Here is a 24,658-nt window from a genome sequence, read left to right as displayed (position 1 = left end):
TTTCAAGAAGAAAAGTCTACTTTTAGATCTGTCTGAGTCACTGGTGTGAAAGACATTTCTGTCCGTCTCTTATTGAAACTGTGTGATCAGTTAGGTTCTGGGTTTATCAATATTAAACACTCAGCTTATTGGAGAGAGAGTGTAATAAACACCTCGACATGAAAATGACCGGTTCAGACACACAGCGGTACTATCTCTGAAGCATGATGAAGGTGATAAAAATAGGTGACAAAACATGTGTGAATGAAATAATACCTAGTATAGAATATATGACCGTATAACAGTAAGCCACCAATAAGGCAATAGCTGATCTAAAGATTGTGATTAACATAAGCACTTAAGAAATTCAAGTCATGTCATTGAAGCTCAGGCCATACCCCACGTGACACAAACATGGACACTTAACACCTGAGACTTTCCCACACTGGAGGCCCTATAATAAAAGCAAATAAATAATTGGTCATAAAACCCCCATTTACACAACTTCCTCTATTACTGTTAAATCAAAGAGGAGCGTGCAGTGACATGTGGCGACCTAAAAGCGTGCCTCAATCACACCTACCATCGCACCTTACCATTGAACTCGAGGCAACAACACCGTGAGAAACTGAAGCCGTTTTTATTGACTCTTTGATTTGCACCCTGTGTGTGTCAGGGCGACAGTCGTGCACACTTTCCCATCAGCAGCAGGCGTTTGTCCTTTGATAGCTTCTTGTCAAAATAGCGTCGGGATTTTGATAGCACGCGTTGCATCATAGGGGGTAGAGTCATTCGTGCGATCCTAGAATTTAAGTAGCCTGTTAACCCGGTGGTCAAATAATTTCAACCGAACACATGTACACAAGCAGAAACAGGCTACCCTGCATGCGAGAGAGAGAGAGGCTCGAAAGGGAAGAGAGGGCTTCATTGGGAAGTAAAGGCAAACTATTGAATTGTATTGCCATCGTTGTTGATAGTAGACATATTTCGACGTACAATAACAACAGCTATTTATTTTTTACAATTGCAATAATAATATAATAGCAAAATTAAAAAACACTTTACGCTTTGTCTTTCGCTTTTGTTTGATAATACCATTCATAGCTTAGAATAAAGCCTCAGATAACTGTTTAATAATTAAAACCACTTCTAGTATGTGACAGTAATCACCACATAAAGTGTATGTTCAATCTTTTTATCTATAGTGGCCCTTATCAGGTGTGCAGACGCTGCCAGCTCTCCATCTGCAGAGGCCTGATCAGACACAGGGACTGTTCCCAGGTAATAAAAAAGTAACAACCTGCATGTGTCCAGCCTGTGGCTCAGAGAGCTTCAACCCCAATCCCCTCTGTTGAGGCCATGAGGCTGGTTGAAACCATGAGATAATTGATGCCTCTCCCATTGTTGTGTCCGCCTCGCCCACTGGCCTCAGAGTGTGGGAAAGCTAAGCCTTCCTGGGACTCATGGCTTTGTAATGCTAATGCCCCGCTATAAATAGGGGAGAGGGATCCTCTCTCAGCTCACAACTCACTGTCCTTCCTCAGAGAAGCACACTCTCTCCCTACTGCTCCAGAATGTCTCCTACCTGCACCAGAGACTCTGACATCTCCATGCTCTCCACCAAAGACAAACATAAAGTAAGTGTTGTTTCACATCTGTCCTTTTATCATTGCTTGTTTTACCTTTGCTGCATCCCTGTTTGAGAGAGAGCATTGAGCTAACAGACTGTCCTCTTCTCCTCCAGTTAAGGAAACCAGCCGTGGAAAAAATGCGCCGTGATCGCATCAATATCTGCATAGAGCAGCTCAAGGCTCTGCTGGAGAAGGAGTTCCACAAGCAGGACCCCAACGCCAAGCTGGAGAAGGCTGACATCCTGGAGATGACGGTGGTGTTCCTGAAGCAGCAGCTGCAGTCCAGGAGCATGGCCCCTCTGAGGGCCCACGGTCAGGGTTACTCCCAGTGCTGGAGAGAGGCGCTGCACTTCCTGTCTGCCAGCTCCACCAAGGATGCCACGCTCCAACACCTCCAGCACCTCCAGCACCTCCATGGTGCCCAGAGAGTTTCCCTGGACAGCTGTCCCTCTTCTCCCCTCTCCTCCCAGCTCCACAGCCAGGGCCCAGTCAAGAAGGCCACCAGCACCCACAAACCAATGTGGAGGCCCTGGTAGAGCCCCTGTACAGACTCTGTACCTGGAGGACTGTCCACCATCCTGAGTAGGAAACGTGTTTCCAAATGTTTTACTGGATGTTCTACGTTTCTTGATAGAAATGAACTCCACTGATGTTACTCTCTCAGAGAAAAAGCTGAAAACAGTTTTACAGTACTTCGTTATGAAGTAGATGTTTTCTATATACTTTGATGAGTGATGAATGCAGTGTGTGCTTTTATGAAGCACTATTGTGTTGTTTTACCCTTTCATTTTCTGAGAAAATGTTGTGTAAAGATGTTATCTTTATTTACTGATGGTTGCTTTGCCAACTGAAACTTTTCTTTAACTTCCGTTTTTTATGTTCCTATTGAGGGATATTGATTCTAAGATATGAATGTCCTTTTTGTAAAGGCTTTGTGAATCCTTTTGTAAAGGATATTGATATCATTACTTGAATATGCCTTTTGTAAAGGCTACTATTATCATAATTTAAATATGCCTTTTGTAATCGATATTATTATCATAATGCAAATATTTATTTGGTAAAATTTGCTAAACCACTATCTGTTCAAACATATACATGGCTGTGTTGTAAACACTGATGATTCATCAGTGTTAACAATGTCATCATTTTCTCTTGTCAGACATCCTATGTTAAATTATATGAAACAAACTTCAAAGAGGACCAAATCTTTCAAATAAACATGTTTTTAAAAGTATGATATTCTTTCTTTGTGACTAATTATACGTTATTCGAAAATGAGCAAAACAAAGTTTTGTCATGATTAAGCACAAACAGTTTGAGAAACACTATGAGATATTGCAATGGATAGACTGATTTCATAAGGGATATCCCTGTACAAGTGTGTAGCATCATGAATTCATGATGTTTGATTTGTTTGTGCCAGTTCACAGCTTTGCTCATTATATTTGAAGTGTGCGTCTTATTAATTCTGTTTAAGAACATTCATTTGTTTAAAGTTTATAGTAATATACATACATTAGGATTGAATCTGTATTAAAATATCCCTGAACACACAGGTACACGTGCAAACAAACACTCACACGCGTGCACACACACACACCCACACCCACGTGCAGAAGAGCATAGGGGTGTGCACTACGTGTGTGTGTGCATGTATTTGTGTGTGTACAGGCAGGACCAGGTCTGTCTTGTGTCTTTGTGTACTAAGCCCCAGGCTAGCGTTGGGCAGTTGGTTCTGTCAGCTCTGGTTTCATCAAACAGCTGGTGGGCTGAGCTGCTGTGAGGCTGCAGGGCCTGGTGGAGAGGCTCCAGTGTGGGAGAGGAGGGTCCTGTGTGGGGCCTGCCTCTCCACAGCTTTCCCACACTCTTGTTCCATTCTCCCCTTTCATCCCACAGACAAAGGAAGTGTGCCGCGCTAAATTATCCTCGAGGCATGATGGTGAGAAAGCCCTCACCAACTGCCCCTCTCTTCCTCCCTCCTCTACAAATCTGTCCCTGGGGGGGGACAATCAGTTTAGTAATTTCATAAACCTGCCATTATTCATGACCAAATACAAATTAGGTTCTCAAATAATTATTCTTAATATTGTACGAATGTAACTGAGTACATTAATTAATACTAAACACGAAAAATAAGAAATAGTCTCAGAGCCTTTGCTAATTACCTTACTTGGATTCTTGTTACATTATATTTTAGTTAAACTTAATTTGTATTTCTCCATACCAGAGAATAGTTTGTTACCAATTTTATTGCTGTACAGTTGGATTTCTGTCACAATTATCTGCCAGAATTATCTGCCTTTGCGACAACACGAGGGGTACAACACAACTATCATGAGGGGTGAGCCTTGCTTTCAGTCAATGGTGTAATGTATACATGCCAGGATGAGCCTGGGCCTGTTCCTGGGACTGTGGACCACCGTGGGAAACCTCTGCTGTCTACCTCAGCTAACAGGTGTCAGTGTGGAGGCTGGTCTGCTCCACCTGGCGATAAGACACTTTGAGCAAACACACACACACACTTCTTAGTCAGACATGCTCCCACAACACCCTCCCAGGCACACTCCCAATGGCCTCCCAAGGTGCGGGTACACCCAATCCCGCACACACACACACATAGACAGACACACATACACACAGACACGCACACAAAGTATTTATGTAATCTTTTGTCACAAACAAGTGTGTATTGGTGCAAGAGTGTGGGAAAGCAGTCTGGACTCCAGACCCATGAGGGCAGTAGGGCCTGGAGTAAACAGTCAGGACTCCAGACACATGTAGGCCCTGTAGTAAACAGTCAGGACTCCAGACACATGTAGGCCCTGTAGTAAACAGTCAGGACTCCAGACACATGTAGGCCCTGTAGTAAACAGTCAGGACTCCAGACACATGTAGGCCCTGTAGTAAACAGTCACGACTCCAGACACATGTAGGCCCTGTAGTAAACAGTCACGACTCCAGACACATGTAGGCCCTGTAGTAAACAGTCACGACTCCAGACACATGTAGGCCCTGTAGTAAACAGTCAGGACTCCAGACACATGTAGGCCCTGTAGTAAACAGTCAGGACTCCAGACACATGTAGGCCCTGTAGTAAACAGTCAGGACTCCAGACACATGTAGGCCCTGTAGTAAACAGTCAGGACTCCAGACACATGTAGGCCCTGTAGTAAACAGTCAGGACTCCAGACCCATGTAGGCCCTCATAATATTGCTTAAAGACCCCTTTCTAAAATCTTTACAATTAATTTAAGTAATTCAAAATTTAAAAATGTGGCTAATTTAATATTTTCCTTTTCAGTAATGGGCCACAGTCAAACACAGAGAAAGATAATTGTGAATTTTCATTGATTTATTTATACAAGAAATTAAGCAGTCCTCTATGAAGCTGCTGTCACTCATGTCAAAGTTGATAATTTTCAAAAAGACACACAGTGTCAACAGTGAATTGTAAGAGTAGTGAATTGTATCCTAAAACAAAATATATAGTTTTCACAAAAGAAGACCATTGTTCCATATAGACTTTCTAAAAGGCATATTCACTTCTAAAAACAATATCCTAACACAAAGTATATAGTCTTCACATAAGAAGACTATTGTTCCATCTAGACTTTCTAAAAGGCATATTCACTTCTCAAAAGCAATATCCTAAAACAAAGTATATAGTCTTTACAAAAGACTGGGAAAAAACATATTTTACAAAAGGATAACAAAGCCTTTACAAAACTATCCAAAAAGCCTTTACAAAAGGCATATACAAAATCTTGGACTCCTTCAATAGGAAGGTTTTCAGGTTTCAGTTGGCCAAGCAACCATCAGATTAGATAACATCTTTCAAGTAATGATATCAATATCCTTTACAAAAGGATTCACAAAGCCTTTACAAAAAGGACATTCATATCTTAGAATCAATATCCCTCAATAGGAACATAAAAAACAGAAGTTAAAGAAAAGTTTCAGTTGGCAAAGCAACCATCAGTAAATAAAGATAACATCTTTACACAACATTTTCTCAGAAAATGAAAGGGTAAAACAACACAATAGTGCTTCATAAAAGCACACACTGCATTCATCACTCATCAAAGTATATAGAAAACATGTACTTCATAACGAAGTACTGTAAAACTGTTTTCAGCTTTTTCTCTGAGAGAGTAACATCAGTGGAGTTCATTTATATCAAGAAACGTAGAGAACATCCAGTAAAACATTTGGAAACACGTTTCCTACTCAGGATGGTGGACAGTCCTCCAGGTACAGAGTCTGTACAGGGGCTCTACCAGGGCCTCCACACTGGTTTGTGGGTGCTGGTGGCCTGCTTGACTGGGCCCTGGCTGTGGAGCTGGGAGGAGAGGGGAGATGAGGGACAGCTGTCCAGGGAAACTCTCTGGGCACCATGGAGGTGCTGGAGGTGCTGGAGGTGTTGGAGCGTGGCATCCTTGGTGGAGCTGGCAGACAGGAAGTGCAGCGCCTCCCTCCAGCACTGGGAGTAACCCTGACCGTGGGCCCTCAGAGGGGCCATGCTCCTGGACTGCAGCTGCTGCTTCAGGAACACCACCGTCATCTCCAGGATGTCAGCCTTCTCCAGCTTGGCGTTGGGGTCCTGCTTGTGGAACTCCTTCTCCAGCAGAGCCTTGAGCTGCTCTATGCAGATATTGATTCGATCTCGGCGCATTTTCTCCACGGCTGGTTTCCTTAACTGGAGGAGAAGAGGACAGTCTGTTAGCTCAATGCTCTCTCTCAAACAGGGGCGCAGCAAAGGTAAAACAAGCAATGATAAAAGGACAGATGTGTAACAACACTTACTTTATGTTTGTCTTTGGTGGAGAGCATGGAGGTGTCAGAGTCTCTGGTGCAGGTAGGAGCCATTCTGGAGCAGTAGGGAGAGAGTGTGCTTCTCTGAGGAAGGACAGTGAGTTGTGGGCTGAGAGAGGATCCCTCTCCCCTATTTATAGCGGGGCATTAGCATTACAAAGCCATGAGTCCCAGGAAGGCTTAGCTTTCCCACACTCTGAGGCCAGTGGGCGAGGCGGACACAACAATGGGAGAGGCATCAATTATCTCATGGTTTCAACCAGCCTCATGGCCTCAACAGAGGGGATTGGGGTTGAGGCTCTCTGAGCCACAGGCTGGACACAAGCAGGTTGTTACTTTTTTATTACCTGGGAACAGTCCCTGTGTCTGATCAGGCCTCTGCAGATGGAGAGCTGGCAGCCTCTGCACACCTGATAAGGGCCTCTATAGATAAAAACATTAAACATGGCACATGGAGGAGAATACAGCAAGACTGCTGCACATGGTCAAGAAAACACAACATGGGATTCATTTTTACTATGTAATCAGTAATCTTTATTACATTTGAAAAAGGTGACAAAACCCATCCATATTAGAACTGAGGAACAGGTTTATTAGAACTGATTATAAACTTATACACATACGTTGATACCTTGCATCAACTTGTATATTAGTCTAATATTTACAGTTTGATACAGGCACTGTGTGTGATAATGTGAAATTACATGATGTCACTTCCATTACACACCTTCCAAACTGCTTAAATGTTTCATGAGAAAGAAGGAGGGGGAGTAAAGACAAGAGTTAGGTAGAGAGAGAGAGGGATAAAGATTCCTGTTGCTATTGTAAATGCCAACTAGAGAGGGTACAATTTCTGGGGAAATTGTAGGTTGTGCTGTGCTTGCTTGCGTCGGTTGCACAGGGGTCCGTTTTTGAATGACATTTTTACAACTGATATTTCTGTATATTTTATATAAAAATGCATACTTATTATTTATAAAGATTACATAGATTTAAAAGCATTTTTTTTGCTGCTCATTTACAACAGAAAATACGAGTGAAGTGTAGAATGAAATAGATGTCTTCTCATTTCCCCTGCAAGAGGCTGCCTCATCGTTGAATCAAAACGAATAAATTTGGAAGACCCGTGTAAAAATTGACCTAATCTCTATGACTTAAACGTCATTTTAAGTTTTTCCCTTTTCGTGATATTTTCAGGCATTTAGCCTATTCATTGCATTCACTCATTAATAAAGAACCCCCTTTGAAGATTTTTCTTCGACGTTACCGGCAGTAGAAGATTGAATCGCGATTCAAACAGTACCATCTGCTAACTGAAAATATGCCCCCCAAAACGTAAAAAAGCTTGACATTTATTTAGTGGAAAATCGCTCATTCATAAAAAGCTCACTGGTAGCGATCATTGTCAGTAACAACGCAAAATGCGATATAGCCCTGTGTGGAAAAGCTGCCCCGGTAAATTGTACTACTACAGTACAGTACAGTAGACTACTGCTGTGTTCGTCTTGGTAGCGATTGCGTTGGTTGAATTGGATTTGTCGTTCCGTTGTACGGTTTAGGCTGAAATTAATTATTTTCATGAACAGATTGACAACGTTTAGGCTGTGGCACTGAAGTTCAGGTTAGTAGTTAGATAGACTTTTGATTTAAGTAAGGGGAGTGCCGAACGTGTTCTGTCGCCGTTTGACTTCCTAAACAGCTGTGTAGATGTTTGTGTAGTGTCTCGCGTAGGCTACAGCGTTGCAGTGAGCTACACTGGTTTGAAACCACAGGTAATGGTAATTTCACCAACAAATCGTTTACTAATGAATAAATCCTACAACGAAAATGTATATGTGAGGAATGTTTATTTTAACGATTGAAAACAGATAACGCTACATCATAGACCACTGTAGTATGTGTTGCCCGGGCAACACAGGCTAATGTCATGATGCTAATACTTCAGTGAAATAGTAGACTACTGTTTCCGAAAGTAGATGTACTTCCTTAATAATATCAGCTTATATTGTACATTACACATCACAATTGTGTGTCATATCACAAAGTAAAATGAGTAAATAGTTATCACCCTGGCCTCTTTGCTTGTGGCGTTTCTGCAGCTGCCTTGCAGTAAAGCTATAGTTAGCCTAGTTATCCCCCAAGTTAACAGATGCGAAACGAATGTTCTGCCAAAGGTAGTCACGCGTGTTTTCGTGACGTTAGTGACGTAGTGACGTTAGTAACGTCAGTGACTGTGGCTAGCAAATTAGCCACTGTTAGCTTCACTTTTCGCCACAAAAACGTAACTTGAGCCTAAACCATGCAACGGAACGAGCAACTCAATCGCTACCAAGACGAAACTTTTGACACCTAGGTTGTCTATGTAGGCCAAATATTGACTGAGTTTTAGGGGGGCGAAAATAAACAATAATAAATATATATGTGAGAGAACAAAGGTTGTGCTCTCGCCGAAGGCTTGAGCACACCCAATTAAACACAATTATCCTATGCCCTCTGGGAAGGCACACTTCCATTGTTCGACCCCCCCCCCCCCTTAACCCTCTGTCTCCCATCCCCCTTGGGTGTACATGTAGTAAATGGGGAAGAGAGTGTGGGAAAGCAGGATGGTCTCTTACTCACACATCCTCCAGTCAATAGAGCACACCCCAGCAGCCCTCCATCCACACACCCCCCAGCCCCTACCTCCCTCTTCCCCTGCCTCACTCCCTCCTCCTCTCCCTCCATCCTCCCTCCCAGCCGAGACACACCCTTTCAGCCTGCCGCCCTGATCACAGCCTCTGTGGAGCATGAGGGCGCGTGTGCTCACCCCCCCCCACCCCCCCACCCCACCTGAACTTACAACACTCAGCCTGGATATGAGCGTTTGTGTGTGTTTGTTTGTGTGTATGTGTGTACTTACCTACCACTGTTAATTTACCTCTTCCCCATTCATCGACTTGTTTTAAAACTACGGCTACCATGTCAAAGTTCTACACTTGATCCTGTATCGCCAGGCAGGTCGCTGTTCTTATTTCTCAAGCTTCCATCACTCTAATGTGTTATTGTTTGTCTTCTAATAACATGCCAATTGCTTGTATAACACTTTTGACTGCTCCCAAATAAACATAGAAATGTAGTTAAATGGAACTCTGGAAGCATTAGAATCAAGCTTTATTAATTTGAACTGTTGCATGCACATTGGTTGAAGGTTAGTTGAGCTAACCCTAACCCTATTTGCATCTCACTAAGTACACATACAATGGAACTGTTGATTATGCTGCTCTTTGCTGTCACCTAGAAGTGTAACTACATTACTGATGTACTGTCTGGTTCTAAATCTCAATTTCCAAATCAACAAAAACAAATCCTGGGTGAGCGTTTCTTCTTTTGGACAACATGTACATGTGCTGTGCATGTATAATTGTAAATATACAAATACATATAAAAATACAAAACGTCAATATCTGGGAGAAGCAGATGGTCAGGGCCTTTTTGGAGGGAAAAGCTTCCTCTTTCTTTTCAAGTCCTCAAGACACATTGCTTCAAGCGAGTATGCAGATGCTACCACATCATTTGAGTATGAACGCATTCCAATGTGGACATTCCTTCGTCCTCTATTGAGCAACAATAGAGATGGCCTCATTATGGAGACCTCTTCATACACACACACTCCTCCCACGCACACACACGCCAAACCGTCTCCATGGCTTTAAGCCCAGATGTCCCAGAGTGTGTGTGGGTAAGTGTGTGTGTGTGTGCGCGTGCGTGTGCAGCCAAAGGCCCTCTCCCTGCTCTGAGGAATGTGTGAGAGCCGCGACCTGCTCCTCTTTCCCACACGTAAGCCCCCATTCAGGCCATCGGCCCACCCTGCTTCCCCAGCCTCTGATCCGTCAGTCCTTATTATGCCTGAGCTTCAATAGGCCATCTGGACCTCGACTGGGACAGCCAGGGCCTCCTACTTACCCCACACTCACCTAGTACACGCTTCAGGTGGCGGGTGGAATAAACACACACACAATGTGTATATTGACAATTATTCCTGTGTACTGTATAAACATCAAGCATGTAGCCTAAATATTCCCTCAGAAATAACTAAAGGAATGGAAGGGAGATGCAGTGAACTGTCAATGTAAAAATGAATCAATAAAAGTGATAGATGAAGTATTCTTAGGATTAAAGGAAGATATTGATAGCTGAATTGTGTATCAATTTGAACCGGAAAACGCTATCCAACAATGGCTGCCACCAACCAAGGCATTGAGCAAACAACACCAGTGAAAGGGGTCTAAAATCTGACAGAAGGTGTTCGACAACCCAAGAAGTTTCCCGCCTCAAGTCGTTTTTTTCTTCTTCTTTGCTGCACGCCTTCACTGTGAATGTCAGGTCACATGCCCCTGGAGTGCCATAGACCCACACAACACAGCAGAATCTGCCTCCTCCAGGAAGGGGTCAGGCGTTTCCCAGGTTCTCTGTGTGTGTGTGTGTGTGGCTGCAGTCACAAGGATACTTCACAGGGCCCATGTGTGACACCCGGCACCTGCCCCTCTCTTTGTGGGAGAGCCATGCCCTGGCTCCAGCTCTGAAGGCAGGGCACACAGAGTCAGGGGCTGGTACAATACACCAGCTCAGAATGCATTGTGGTGCTCTTTACAAGTTCCATTTTGGCGGGAGAAGAAAATTTGTGATGGATGAGAAGGGTTTGAAAAAGACAAAACAAACATTCTTTAACTGAACCTGAAACAAAATGAAGAAAAGTTCACTGGCACAACAACTTGAAACTTAAACGCTTAAAAGGTAGAATGGTAACAAAAGAATGATAATGAAAGCTTGATCTGGCCCATTACTCTTAATGTAAAAAAAAAAGCCCAATACAGTCAAGAAACAGGAACAAACATTGCACTTTCAAGGGGCTAACAACATATGCCCGTCTACAAGTTTCGTGGGCTGACAGTGGTTTCCCGCGCAGTGAGGCCAGCAGCTGCCCTGCCTTCAAAGCCTAATCCTGGAGGCAGTGTTGTCCCAACTTTCCCACAGCACACTTTCAACAGCGCAACAAAAGAAGTGTGCCGTGCTCAATACCGCATTAGTCCCGGTCCTCAATGGGGCATCTAATTCCCGAGAGACCATACGGAAAAACATCACATTGATACAACCCTTGAAACGGGGACACCAACCAAAATGGACCCATGTCATGGAGATATAGCTACGAATTAACATAGCATTATTCCTCAAAACCCATTAGCCTACATTTGCCTAATAGCTAACCAATAGGCCTAGTCTAGTAGGCAAGGACTAAATTATAAGAAAAAGCCATATATTTAACCATATAGCAGTCATTTTATGAATTGATGTTTATATTCAAAGCAGTTATTGTATTTAAGCCTGTAGCCTACCTAAATGTTGAATGGAATCCTCAAAAGGCTGACATTATTCGAAATATTAGCGGGAAAAGGCGCGGCCTGAACGCTTATAGCTAATCTCTTGATCCAGACTAATCTGTGCGGATCCCCATTCATGAATTGTGGACAACTTCTCCCGCCTTTTGGTCTGTCTGCCTTTCATGTGAATGGGTGTAACACCTTGGAATGCGGGCGCAAGGAATAGAGTCAACTTTTCATGGCACCCTTTAATTGCACGCTCCACCTGTTCCCATGGGACAAGCTAACTGTCCCCCGGCGACAGACAGTCAATTTAGCATGAAGCAATTGAAGCCTTTGTCATTGGGCTGCGTTCCGGATTGGCTCGCTAGTGTGGGAACACCCTGTCAAACACTAACTCACGCGGGTTTACAGTGCAAGGGCTGGAGCTATAAATTGAGGAGCCCCGGAGAGCCGGGACAACCAACTTCCAAGATCAAGTGTAGCCTACAAAACATAAACGCAGGGCAATGCCACCTGTCAATGCTTGCAACTTAGTCCTTAGCATCAAAGATAAAATCAAAGTGAGTACAAACAACTTCCTAAATAATCTCTGAGTATGTGTGATCTTTAAAAAATCGGTCAATAATTCTGTAAATGTCACCAATCTAACTTTGTTTTTTTTGTTTGCTCTCTAGCTAAGGAAACCAGCTGTGGAGAAAATGCGCAGAGATCGCATTAACAACAGCATAGAGCAACTCAAGACCCTCCTTCACACCGAGCTCCAAGCACACCAGCCGAACTCGAAGCTCGAGAAAGCTGACATCCTCGAGACAGCCGTGTTCTACCTTAAAGACAACCTGCACTCGGCACCTGTCTCGGTCCACGCAGGCTCAGTTGGACAGGGCTATTCTGAGGGATTCTCCCGCTGTCTAGAAGAAACGCTTCGTTTCCTCTCCGCTCACAACCAGCCTTCAGAATCTAAGAAACTTGTCAGTCACTTCCACCGGTCTCAACAGACTCCAGGAGCCGAGTCCGGGCTGCGGAACCGCCCGGTGGTCCCCAGCAGGAACCTGAGTGTTCCTAAAAGCGTCACATCTGCAGGTGCAAGAACAGTGGTGTGGAGACCATGGTGATGCACGTGTATGGAAAATGAGATTGCGCAAACCCAGAATTAAGACTGTCAATGTGAAAATAATGAGATACCTTCCTGGCTTGTTTTAGGAGCTATTGTAGGATTACTTTCTTCATTAATACATTTGCATGTCAGTTAACGGTGAAATAGTGACATATTCAGCGAATGAGTTACCCATTGTTTGCGCGAAAGCGTACACCTATTCTATCTTCACCATGTGAAGGCAAATGTTTACATATTGTAAAAGCGTGTTTGTTGATTCTTGATTCAGTGTATAACTGCGTATGGCACTTGTTTCTGAGAATGTTTCCTATCTCGGCTTTGATCTAGGCTAATGTATCACATTGATATGCCCATTTTTCATTGTAATAAAATCAATTTAGAAAGAATGGATAAAGAAACTGTCCTCATGTGGATCTTAACCTAAACGAGTGAAACAGGTATAGTCAATTCCTGGGCTAGACTAATACTAATATGCTAAACCTGAACGTGCATGAAAATAAGAAACTCATGAAATCGTGGGTATGCAGCATGTCTTCTCCCAATTCAGGAATTAAAACTTTACGTATATCAAATTGCCTACTTGATAAACCACATCATCTATATCTACCTCCCCCCATCCACAAGCACACACGCGCGCGCGCACACACACACGCCGACAGAGAAAAGCTGCATTCAAGATCCCAAGTTTTCAAATTGGATTTCTGAAGGAAGCCTCGCCCCTTAAGTTGTCCCATTAATCTTTTTTTACTTCAAGAAAGCCTGGAGCCAGACAGTTCTGGCGGGAGGCTACATGAGACCCATGCACATTCTATTGAGTAAACATTTTCAAGCTCAATAGTCCAGCTGCTGTTTAGAACACAAAGGCAGCCCCGCCGTACCCGGAAACCCCCGGATAACCTGAGCTTTCCCACACTCACACTATTCAAAGAAGTCAATCAGAAGAGTGTGGTGCTTTTCGCGCCAACGTTCTTAACCCCACGTTTGTCTGTGTAGCTACCACGTGTTGACATATGGTCAGGATATAAAATAGAGAATACATTTATTTTATACTGCTTATTTAAGTCTTTTCTGTTTTGAGTGGGAAGGAGTAGGCTATGTCTAATGATAGAAACAATACCATTTTGTTAGAGGTATTTGAAGAATGCCACATACAGATGTCCCAATTGTTCTTCACATAATTATACTGCATTAGTCTACATAACAAAGCATTCTGCAGGAGCATGGATGATAAATGCACTTAGCCCTGGCATTCTTGACATAACTTCACGAAAGACCATGAAAGACCAGAATAGCTTTGACATGAACAAAAGAAAATGTATGCTAAAAAGCACTCTCCCACAGTGATGTCATTATATCTTGGTGTCCCTCTGTGTATTGTGCAAATATGTGTTCTGCATATTCATATATTCACATTCCTTTTTATTGAATATGTCATTCAACCATTAGCCCTCTAGGTTAATCTGTAAACTTATGGGATTCATTGTAGAGCCTAAATGAATACCCAAGTTTGGGCATTATCTGTTCCCTGTCGGTGTTACATTTCTTGATTGGTCAGTTTATCAAATAGGTGTTGTGGCACTGAAAGTTGCTGTTAAATATGCTGTGTATAAATTGCTATAAAACTACTTCAAATCATATATCTTTATTTTTAAGCAGCATCTTTATATCACTAAGCCCTTCTAGGAAAAGTATTTTAGATACATCCCCATGTTCTCACTGGAGGTGTGTAGAAGTGTGTCTCTCTGCCCTCGCACAACATGACGAACCGTGGGAGTGTGGCAGCACTTAGGTGACACTGCCTCGGAATCCTGTTATCTGTCAATGTCACAGGAGTCTGTGACACTAAAGGTATGCCTGATGTGAGAGACAAGATGGAGGTGTTTTTCTCGACACACTAAATATCCTGGCCAGACCAGCAATACAAAATGTTTTGCTTGTGTACTTTGAAAGCAGTTTTTTAAATACATATACATATAGTTCTAGAAGTTGTCGTCCTAAGAGTACGGTGTAAAAAGGAGGGAGATAATTATGAGGACCATCTAAGACATCGATTGGTACAAAAGTAGTGTAAAAACTGCAAATCAAATGAATCTTGATATTTTATTATTAATTAATTCACGTCACAAAAAATAGAACAAAAGCAAAGTACTCTATATTGTTACTGAAATAATTTAATAGATATTGTCACAGATTACATTTCTAATTCAATCTACATTAATACAGGCACATTTTGAAGATAATTCACTTCTAATTGCATTCTGCAGTAAAACAGACAATTAAAATACAAAATCCATTTTATGAAAATAAATTCCCCCCCATTCCTTTTTTTTACTGAAACAGATTGAGGCCTACAGACTGACCATCCTCACACTCAATGACTCATCCATTTTGAGAAAAGTGCAAACGCTCTCCGTAAAACCAGTCTGTCATCAGTGAAATTAAGTATGCAGGTGATGAGGTAAATATTGATGAGCTCTTTGAAGTACTAGCCTGTTTAGGGTTAAAGTGGGTCTAGCTAAGGATTATATATGCCTAAACCAGGTATTAATACCCAACAGTACCCAATACTCAATTATTCATGACATAAATCATCAGTAATGGCCACAGCCATACAGAACATGCTATAAGCCAGTCAGTCTACGTACAATCAGAGAAGGTGTGAGGAGGGGCATTTCACTCTGACAGCTCAGCCAGTGTATCAGATTACAAAGACCCAATGTTACTAAAATGATTATTTTCAATTAGAAGTGTACTTCTGATATAACATCTGCATGTTCAGAACATTTTAACACTAGGAACCTTTTCTTTTACAATGTTCTATTCAGAACAATACACAACATGTTGACCTTGACCTTTACACTTATATAAGTCTGCTTTGCTTTCAGCCTCAAATGTCGTCCTTATAAGGATGCTGCATTGATGTCTATTTTCTGGGTTATTAAAACATCTATAAAAGGAAGACTCAATGAATACAGTTTGTATGACAGATGTATATAGCAATGGTAATACAGGTCTTCTGCACTGACATTACCATAAGATTAAGGGAGCACACAGCGGCCATATCCAATAACAGGAAACACATCAGTGTAACAGGAAGTAGCTATACATGTGTAAAATCCATGGTTGACCACAACAGTTTGATTGGGTCCATGGACCCATGGACGGGAACAGTCTTGTACCATCCTTGTGTCTGTCAGACACAAGCAGCTTCTTTCAGCAGGCCGTCACACTCCAGACGATCCACCAGGAGATGCTATGGCGCAGCAATTCCCTTTAAAAGCAGCTGATTACATTCTTATTCGTGAGTAAGGTTCAGTGCAGGCTCATCAGGGCATCGAGGGCCAATATTAGGATGGGTTCAAGGAGACAATTCTCTCACTTCATTGCCTGTTCTCTGGAGGGTTAAATTGGATTAGTTGGGGGATAGGAGGCTAGGTCGGACGGGATGAAACTACAATACCTCCTCTCTAGCCCATGTAGGGGTACTTCCAATCTTGGAGGGGTACATGGGTCTCCTTGACAACCTGCGGTGATGTCCATCGCAGAACGTAGTGGGGGCCGCCAGGTTTGTCATTAGTTCCTATAGAGACAGTCGAGTTCATGGTTTACAATCCTATTCATAAATGCATCCCCATAGAGATGATCACTCAGAAACTCATATTGTTATAAGAACTATAAAAATCACTGAAACTTGCATTTTGCAACATGACAGAACACACTCATTTACAGTGAATCATTCCAAAATATAAAATCCAATCAAAAATTCCAAGGATAAACGTGCTCCAGATAATTATTAGGGCCACGTGCTGGATTTACGTCGGAGCGAACACCAATGGGATGGCAGCTCTGAAGGAGCAGGGATGGGCTGGGTTGGTGGCAGACAGAGGCTAATCTCACCTGAGGCTCTGGCGCCACCAAATGGTTGCTGGGCGACGATGGAGCCGGTGGACTTGTCGTTGACGTAGTAGTTGCCTGCGGCGTTCCTGAGGACCCTGGCTGCCTCGTCCACCACAGTCCTGGAGGACAGGACACATGGTTAGGACATAGCTTGAACAGACACAGGTCTCAAAGACAGTACACGAGACTGTACTATTAGGGGACTGTCCAAAGTTGGCTTATTAGGACACAATCCTCTGAATGTATCATATAAAACCTTTATTAGATGCCTGCATGTTACATTTATATAGACCGCATACACAGTTCATGGGTACATTGTTTTATATAAAGTGGCCTAATTACTATTACTAGAGCAGTGCCTGTTTGCGGCTTATGAGATTAATGGCTTCTTCGCTAAGTGCAGCTCAACATAGCATCAAACATGATTAATTAGGCGATATTTTTTTTTCCCGATAATTAGCTCATCCAGCTTTGGCCATGCCAGGTAGTTGAGCACCGTGTTGTATATTTTTTATTGTTGTTTGTATAACATGTCATGTGTCTTATGAAGTAGCATTCATTCATGCTATGCGTGTGCTTTGTAATACGTTGGCACTTCACATTCTCCAGGAGAGTGCTCGATCTCTCATTTCAGAGATGGCCCAAATGGGTGATCTCGTTTTTTTGCTTCCCTCTGGAAAATTAGTGTCAAAAAGTGTTTGCATCCCGCAACCCATTCCCCCCCCCCCCCCCTCCCACTGTGAAGTGCATCGTGTTGCCTCCTGGAAGGAAAATGGTTAGAAGTCGAACAAGTTACTGAAATCGAACAGAGCTGGGTTGAAAGAAAGAGAGAGAGTGTGTGTGTGTCTTACTTGTCTTTAGCGAACACAGCTCCGGTGAGGGCGTACGGCGACGTGCTGTCGATCAGCTGGAGGATCTGCTTGTAGTCGTTCTCAGGGTAGACGTACACAGACAGGATCGGCCCAAAGATCTCCTGCAGGAGACGCAGACAGAGGGAGGGTCTTAATACACCCAGATGTACAGTCCAGACGAGCTAGCTCCAGTGGGGTTGGGATGAAGGTGAACAGGCTCCGTCACAGATGTGTGAACTCTGGCAGGAGACCCGTATCTACAAAACCATTAAACATGAAGCCACCGGGCAATACGCTTTTAAAAGTGAAAACGACTTCCTACATCGTCGACAGGTTCCTCACCTCGTTCATGATGGGATCCCGTGGGTCTGTGGTCTCTATGATAGTAGGCTCCACAAAGTAGCCCTTCTTATCGTCGCAGTTGCCCCCGGCGATGATGCTCAGGTTGGCCGAGGACTTGGCATGGTCCAGCCACTTCTTGTTACGAGCAAAGGACTGTGGGAAAAGAGTACTCACTGATCCTGTACTATAAACAAGCCTGCGAGTGTGGAAATCCAATGTTCCTGAGTTACAGAAAGTTGCGTACCTTGTCATCGATGACGGCAGAGAAGAAGGTGCTGAAGTCCTCCACAGGCTGTCAAGCACAGACCAAAACAACCCAATTATCACAACCTGACTTCTAATTAAAACATCGGTAAGCCCTCAACTGTTTTTCTATCCCCCTCAGAGTAAACACACAACTACTATGAAATATAAAGTCGGTATATTAGTATCGGTCTTATCTAATCAAGGAACCCATCACTACGATGGTGTACAAGAAAGCATGTCTACTGTAGGTTTCCTGTAGGCTTACGAGAGGTCAACAGGCATTCTTTTTTCTACTCACGTCCCCCAGGTTGATCTGCTTGTGGATGTCCAGGAGCCCCTGCTTGATCTGGGGCCACAGGCTGTCAGGAACATACATCCTGGAACAGGCAGAGCACTTCTGGCCCCCGTACTCAAACGCTGAGCGGATGGTCCCAGTCACCACGCTATGCACGTCCGCCGACTTGTGGACGAAGTGGAAGTTCTTCCCGCCACACTCTGAGAGGCAGGAGAGGAGAGGAGGGAACAGCTGATGAAATGTTTTCATACCGATCCAAAGTGAACTCCTCCTGTGTCTGAGAAGCTTGGTCTTTTTTGGAACGGTTGTTTGCCATTCCCTCGAGGACCAGTGTTAAAAGGGATCGTCTTTGAGTAGTGGGACCGATCCACGTCGGTGTGGGAAGTACGTTTTGCTCGGTGGTGCCACCTACCTCCGCCCACACGGGGGAAGTTCCTGTAGATGTCTAGGTTCTGGGCCACCTGTTTCCACAGCCTCTTGAACGTCCTGGAGAGGAAAAACATGTCTGTCAAACTCCTGAGGTACAGCGTCCACTGCTCCAAGCACTGAGCTTGTATTAGCATGTGTCACTGCCTTTAATTCAGCCTGTGTTACTTGTTCTGTAAAACGCAAAATACATTTTATTATCAAACTTAGAGTATTTCTGCATCATGCTATGCACTAATGTTAATACGATGTTATGGTTGCACTGGAGATAAGATACTATATTGCTCACCATGCCTAGTAGCTGATATGGGGTTACTTTGCGCTGTGGCTAGAAAATAGAGATTGTTTCTTTGCTCTGACTACTAAAATATTGTTAAAACTATGCACTACTAATCCTTGACCTTCTGCTGCACTTCATCCCCAATATGTACGTTGTTTTGGATAAAAGGGTCTGCTAAAAGAATGTCATCTCAAAAGTAAATATTGCTAACTGATAGAGTGCTGATGACGTACGGAACGCTGCCAGTGAAGTTGATGCCCGCCAGGTGCTCGGAGGAGGTGATGGTGTCTCCGAACACGGGCCCATCGGCCGGGACGAACTGGATGATGTTGGGGGGCAGACCGCAGTCCCTCAGAACCTTGTACACCGCGTAGCTGGCCGACATGGCTGTGTCGCTGGGCTTCCACAGAACCACGTTCCCCTGACACACAGACCAAGGAGAGGACAAAGTAGAAAAACAAACAAATAATAACTCATTCATTATTAACGATCAAATTCACAGGCCACACACCTCAGGAATAAACAGCCACTGTCACTGAAGATTCAAGCAGGCACAGGGAATTCTTGTCCTCAACAATTAATCCACGTCACAGTACGCTTATTAGAATGTCTTTCTCACAAACATAGACAGTAAGAAGGACTGACCATGATGGCAGGGGTTCCTGCAAGATTCCCACCAATTGCAGTGAAGTTGAAAGGGGCGACAGCGGCCACAAATCCCTGGAATACAACACATATAATATGTTAAAAACAACTGGTGAGGACACAGCCAGTGTCGACACATCAAGAACAGCCTTTCAGACTCTGATCATGATATGATTCTCATTATACAGTTGTAGATAGTGATAGTATATAGGGACAGTGGAGAGGTAGGTGGCCCTGGGGCCCGGAGGGTGCTGTGCTGGGTGCAGACAGGGAGCCCGTACCTCCAGGCCGCGGTACAGCATGGTGTTGGTACTGCCGTCGCTGTCCAGGGGCTGCTGGGCCTCCAGCTCGATGGCGTGTTTGGCGTTGAACCGGAAGAAGTCGATCAGCTCCGGGGCAGCATCGATCTCCGCCTGCACCACCGTCTTACCCTGGGAGAGAGGACCGGCACGGGAGAGGAGGGAGAGGAGGGGGAAGAGGGAGAGGAAGGGGAAGAGGAGGGAGAGGAAGGGGAAGAGGAGGGAGAAGAGGGAGAGGAGGGAGAGGAGGGGGAAGAGGAGGGAGAAGAGGGAGAGGAGGGAGAGGAGGGGGAAGAGGGAGAGGAGGGAGTGGAGGGAAAGGGAGGAAGGAGAGGAAGGAGAGGAGGGGGAGGAGGTATATCAGTACTGGTCACTGGATCTCTATTAATATTGTTCATTCGATCTACACCCGTGTGTCACGTTAGGCCTGCAGGCTATCTAGAATGAGATGTAGCTGCTGTGGGACTGAGGGCTTCCTGTACCTGGCCGATCATCGTCTTTGCCAGGATCTCTGCTCTCTTAGGTCCGCTAATGACGTCCGCAGCCTTGAAGAAGATCTGGGCTCGGTCCTGGACGGGCTTCAGGTCCCACTCGCGACGCGCTGCCACCGACGCCAGGATGGCTTTGTTCAACAGGTCCTGGAGGATCCATAGTCAAGCATGAGGAATTTGTCACAATGGTTGTGACAGCTCCCTTATCAACAGGTTGCCATTTCATTTGAGTGATTTGAAAGAGACTACCCGGAAATTTGGAGGAAAGCATGAACTGAAACTGTCTATCTACTGTATATTTCATTGAAGTATAAAGGCACTCTTTATTGATACAAATATGACATGATTACCTTGTCAGCATAGCAGAATTTGGCCACTTTGTGAGAGTGGTTGAAGGGCTTTTGGTAAAAGACAAAAGAAGGATGGTTGTTAACACAGCTCACAAAAGAGGGCAAAACAATCTTTCTCTGCACACATACTTTCTGGAAGCCACTGAATCTTATCTGACACCAGAGATAATCTACAACTGATAACAAACGATTACCAGAGCTTATACAAATAAACATGATAGGGACATAAAGCTGTCTGTTCAGTTTAAGGGAACTTTTTTCTGTACTGTATATATGAGCAGTGAGAGTTTTGGTTTCCAAGTTTCCATGTTTGCAGTCAGCAAAGCAGCGTGCAGCAATAGTTTGCTCAGATTACAGACAAGCCATTGACTCTACTCACCGACAGCTGGTACTTGATGTCTTTGGTCCACACATGTTCATCACCAACAATACAGGGAATCTCCTCTGTTGTCCCTTTTAGCTCGTTCAATGCCTGTCACACACACACACACAGGAAACACAAATCAGTTGATTTTCTGTGATTACAGGCTCCAAAGGAAAAACTGTTTACGCATTAAAGGGCATGAAAGTATGGATGTGTGTGAGTGTGTACTACTCGACAAAGTGTGTGATGTGTACTGGTGAAAGTATGGTGTGTGTGAGTGTGTACTAGTAGACTAAGTGTGGAGGTGTGTGTGTGTACTAGTGAAAGTATGGTGTGTGTGAGAGTGTGTACTAGTAGACAAAGTGTGGAGGTGTGAGTGTGTACTAGTGAAGGTATGGTGTGTGAGAGTGTGTGAGTGTGTACTAGTGAAGGTATGGTGTGTGAGAGTGTGTGAATGTGTACTGGTGAAAGTATGGAGGTGTGTGAGAGTATACTAGTGAAAATATGGAATGTGTGTATCAGAGAATAAGTGAGCGCTAACGTTCTGCAGCTCTGCCCTCTCCTGACTGCCCTCCTGAAAGCCCAGGATAGGCTCATTCTTCACCTCCACTGCAGCACAGGGGAACGTTTTAAACCTGCAGACAGGCAGGAGAACAAACAGAGAGACAGACATGGTTACAGATTAACATTGCGGTGTTAACGTTCATTTAAAGCTCTGTCGTGGTGACAGCGTATCTTGTAATATCTAACTAGATTTCCCGGTCTCTGTTTGTCCATCTGTCCACGTCTCGAGAACACGACACAGTATGAAGTTGAAAATCAACCGGCTCAGGGGGACCCAAGGACGTGCAGTGACGTTGTTTGGATGAACCAATGGCCTATGGTTTAGCCCTGTACTACATGTATTTGATTTCCATTGCTTTGCTAGGCATCATCAAATGAGGATTTGCTGGACAACATTTCAATTAGCTCTGGATAAGAGAGTCTGCTAAATGACTAAATGTAAATTAGCAATTCAAAAATACATTTAAATCTTATTTAAGCTTTCTGGTCATACTGTTACTGAGAAGCTTATTTTCATATCGCTTTTACCATGCAGGTACAGCCAAATGAGCAGTGCTGACTGTGAAATGCTGGCACAATAGTTTGAATCAGTTTATTTCAAAGTGTTTTCTTTATGGCTGAAATGTTGGCTACCTAACTAACCGCAAGACAATATGAAGTGGATACTTTATTTTCTGTATAGATCAGTGCATAGTGTTATGTTAGTGAAGTGTTATTTTTTATTGCTGCTTTGTTATCTAAACATTATGAACATTGTAGAGCCTTGCTCTACACGTTGTCCTGTATTGTGGTCGTTGATAGAAGCCACTTCATCCTCGGTTGATAAATGTCCATACTGCAACACAGCCACAACCTCCTCTTCCTGTCACCTGGAAACTACTCATACACCATTCCTCGTCTCGTTTTTCTCAGTGTTGTGTTCTCCTTCGAGCCACTGTTGCCTTCAACAGGTTCTGATTGAGATTCTCCACTTGGCATGCCAGTTTGCACAATTTCAGGGCCATGCTCTCATAGTTGCCTTCCTGACCCTGGTTCTCACTGGGGACACCTTGGTATCTAGTGGGCCTGTACAGTTGCCTCCGGGTTATGGTGAAGACGACGACGGGGCCTCCAAGGGCCTGTGGGGCACCAAGGCAGCAGCCGTTGTTTCCATGGAAATTGAATAAATAACATTATTAAGTTTGTTCAAGGATAATATGTATATAATATCAGTATATTGTAAAAAGCACAGTATAGTCCCTAACAACAAAACAGTAAAACATTTGTATTTGTTTTATATTACGTAGACAGATAGGTCTGATATGCTCCTAAGGCTTGTTCTGTTAGTCTCCCATCCAGTCAGTATGCTATTTGGTAACCTGCCCCACATCGACCATCTTTAAAGCTGTAATGAGTAACCTGAGATGAGATGTGGTATAAAACATGTAGTACTTGTTTTATTATACTTACTCCTAGACAGTAGGCTAGACTTAATCCTAAGGACAGTCTAAGGGAATATAGGCCGTGTATAAATTCAGCAACTTGTGCTGTTTGACATACCTTCTGCAAATCTTAACCAAACACGCTATTGTTGTTTCCTTTATATATTCCTTTCATTTATATAACCTTTAGTTCTTCGGGCATTTCATTTGACAAGTCCTTCTAAATCCTTTAAAAGCGATAGTAGACTTCCACCACCTGACCACATCCTGGCACCCACAGACCTTTATGTATGATTAACTACTGTAACTTCTGTGGCTGTTTTAACAGCCACAGAAGGTCAGTCTCAGAGATAGGGCCTAACTGAAGTGGAGAGAGGAGCAAATAGTCAAACAATTCTGGTGTTGGACTCCTTTTCTGAGACCTTATTCCTCATCATCTGTCATCTGACCAATACAAACAGCTGTTCTCCACCCATGGGGTTCTCAGTCAAATCCTGCAGTAGAATCTTTAACAGTGTTTATTGATCTTTATCAACGTGAGGGGGCGAACTAAATACTCTGGACTTCCAGATGTTTTTTCAGGTGTGAAAAGAATCCAATGCAAATAACTAAAAGTTTCAAAATGCTGCTCTGTTTGCATGTAAGCGCTGCTAGTGTTTCTGGTACACTTGAATAGAGCCCAGTGCTGCACACTGCATCTGCACGTCCGCGTCGTCTTCACGGGCCAACAGGAGCTGGAAACCTTAAGATCTAGATGTTGGTCGCAGGGCTGCAACTTGAAGCTCACCTCTCACGTTGAGCACACCAGTAAAGCGGTATCTTAATTCATTACATAACAGTTAGTTTCTGGCATTCCTTACTTGCAGTTAGTATGAGTACTATTCTATTCATATTTACTGCGACGAAAGTATCTTCGAAACATATCTCAAACTGTCTTAAAAGATAAGTGACATTCAAAGTGATTTCTTAGGTTACTTAGTCTCGTGTGTATTCAGTGTGGTAGTAGCCTACATACCCCCTCCAAGACTGGCAGAGCGCCGATCTCACGCGCAGCATGGCTCGATGGATGAATATAAGTTGAGGGGGAAAAAAGACAGGAAATACAACCGGCGATTGATCAGGGACACCAGTTACTGTATCAATCTCTGATAAGATACAAGGAAATACTAAACCCCGTCTTGAGATTGTTTCACCAGATCCGTGTATCCACGTATCGCGAGTGTAGGGTAGGACCGTACCATTTGGTTGCCTATCGAGAGAGCTTTATTTAAAACGATACTATTACATT

At 43.6% G+C, this 24,658-nt stretch overlaps 4 protein-coding genes across 4 annotated transcripts; 2 read left to right on the top strand and 2 right to left on the bottom strand.

The window, feature by feature from the left end:
* Positions 1-1,553: 1,553 nt before the first annotated feature.
* Positions 1,554-2,146, top strand: LOC136950428 (transcription factor HES-5-like). The gene is made up of 2 exons (XM_067244773.1): positions 1,554-1,616; positions 1,724-2,146. The coding sequence occupies exons 1-2, from the start codon at positions 1,554-1,556 to the stop codon at positions 2,144-2,146; spliced, it is 486 nt and encodes a 161-aa protein (XP_067100874.1).
* A 3,740-nt stretch (positions 2,147-5,886) lies between these two features.
* Positions 5,887-6,479, bottom strand: her15.1 (hairy and enhancer of split-related 15, tandem duplicate 1). Its single transcript, XM_067244040.1, has 2 exons — positions 6,417-6,479; positions 5,887-6,309 (listed from the first exon to the last, which is right to left on the bottom strand). The coding sequence occupies exons 1-2, from the start codon at positions 6,477-6,479 to the stop codon at positions 5,887-5,889; spliced, it is 486 nt and encodes a 161-aa protein (XP_067100141.1).
* A 5,812-nt stretch (positions 6,480-12,291) lies between these two features.
* On the top strand, positions 12,292-12,897 carry her2 (hairy-related 2). The gene is made up of 2 exons (XM_067242575.1): positions 12,292-12,345; positions 12,460-12,897. Exons 1-2 carry the CDS (start codon positions 12,292-12,294, stop codon positions 12,895-12,897), a joined length of 492 nt encoding a protein of 163 aa, XP_067098676.1.
* A 3,389-nt stretch (positions 12,898-16,286) lies between these two features.
* aldh4a1 (aldehyde dehydrogenase 4 family, member A1) lies at positions 16,287-24,510 on the bottom strand. The gene is made up of 15 exons (XM_067246127.1): positions 24,386-24,510; positions 21,927-22,020; positions 21,401-21,493; positions 21,022-21,069; positions 20,663-20,818; positions 20,163-20,312; positions 19,882-19,956; positions 19,470-19,657; positions 18,943-19,016; positions 18,534-18,730; positions 18,234-18,281; positions 17,990-18,142; positions 17,648-17,769; positions 16,797-16,915; positions 16,287-16,479 (listed from the first exon to the last, which is right to left on the bottom strand). The coding sequence occupies exons 1-15, from the start codon at positions 24,424-24,426 to the stop codon at positions 16,367-16,369; spliced, it is 1,671 nt and encodes a 556-aa protein (XP_067102228.1). The 5' UTR covers positions 24,427-24,510; the 3' UTR covers positions 16,287-16,366.
* Positions 24,511-24,658: the final 148 nt, after the last annotated feature.

This window comes from Osmerus mordax, chromosome 1 (assembly GCF_038355195.1).
Source record: "Osmerus mordax isolate fOsmMor3 chromosome 1, fOsmMor3.pri, whole genome shotgun sequence".
Taxonomy (NCBI): domain Eukaryota; kingdom Metazoa; phylum Chordata; class Actinopteri; order Osmeriformes; family Osmeridae; genus Osmerus; species Osmerus mordax.
This window is presented reverse-complemented; position numbering and strand designations above follow the sequence as displayed.

Coding starts and splice junctions, on each gene's coding strand:
- LOC136950428 (XM_067244773.1), top strand. CDS start 1,554: ATGTCTCCTACCTGCACCAGAGACTCTGACATCTCCATGCTCTCCACC. Junction 1,617..1,723: donor CCACCAAAGACAAACATAAA/GTAAGTGTTGTT, acceptor CTTCTCCTCCAG/TTAAGGAAACCAGCCGTGGA.
- her15.1 (XM_067244040.1), bottom strand. CDS start 6,479: ATGGCTCCTACCTGCACCAGAGACTCTGACACCTCCATGCTCTCCACC. Junction 6,310..6,416: donor CCACCAAAGACAAACATAAA/GTAAGTGTTGTT, acceptor CTTCTCCTCCAG/TTAAGGAAACCAGCCGTGGA.
- her2 (XM_067242575.1), top strand. CDS start 12,292: ATGCCACCTGTCAATGCTTGCAACTTAGTCCTTAGCATCAAAGATAAA. Junction 12,346..12,459: donor GCATCAAAGATAAAATCAAA/GTGAGTACAAAC, acceptor TTTGCTCTCTAG/CTAAGGAAACCAGCTGTGGA.
- aldh4a1 (XM_067246127.1), bottom strand. CDS start 24,426: ATGCTGCGCGTGAGATCGGCGCTCTGCCAGTCTTGGAGGGG. Junction 18,143..18,233: donor CTGCCGTCATCGATGACAAG/GTACGCAACTTT, acceptor CTTTTCCCACAG/TCCTTTGCTCGTAACAAGAA. Junction 17,770..17,989: donor GGGATCCCATCATGAACGAG/GTGAGGAACCTG, acceptor CGTCTCCTGCAG/GAGATCTTTGGGCCGATCCT.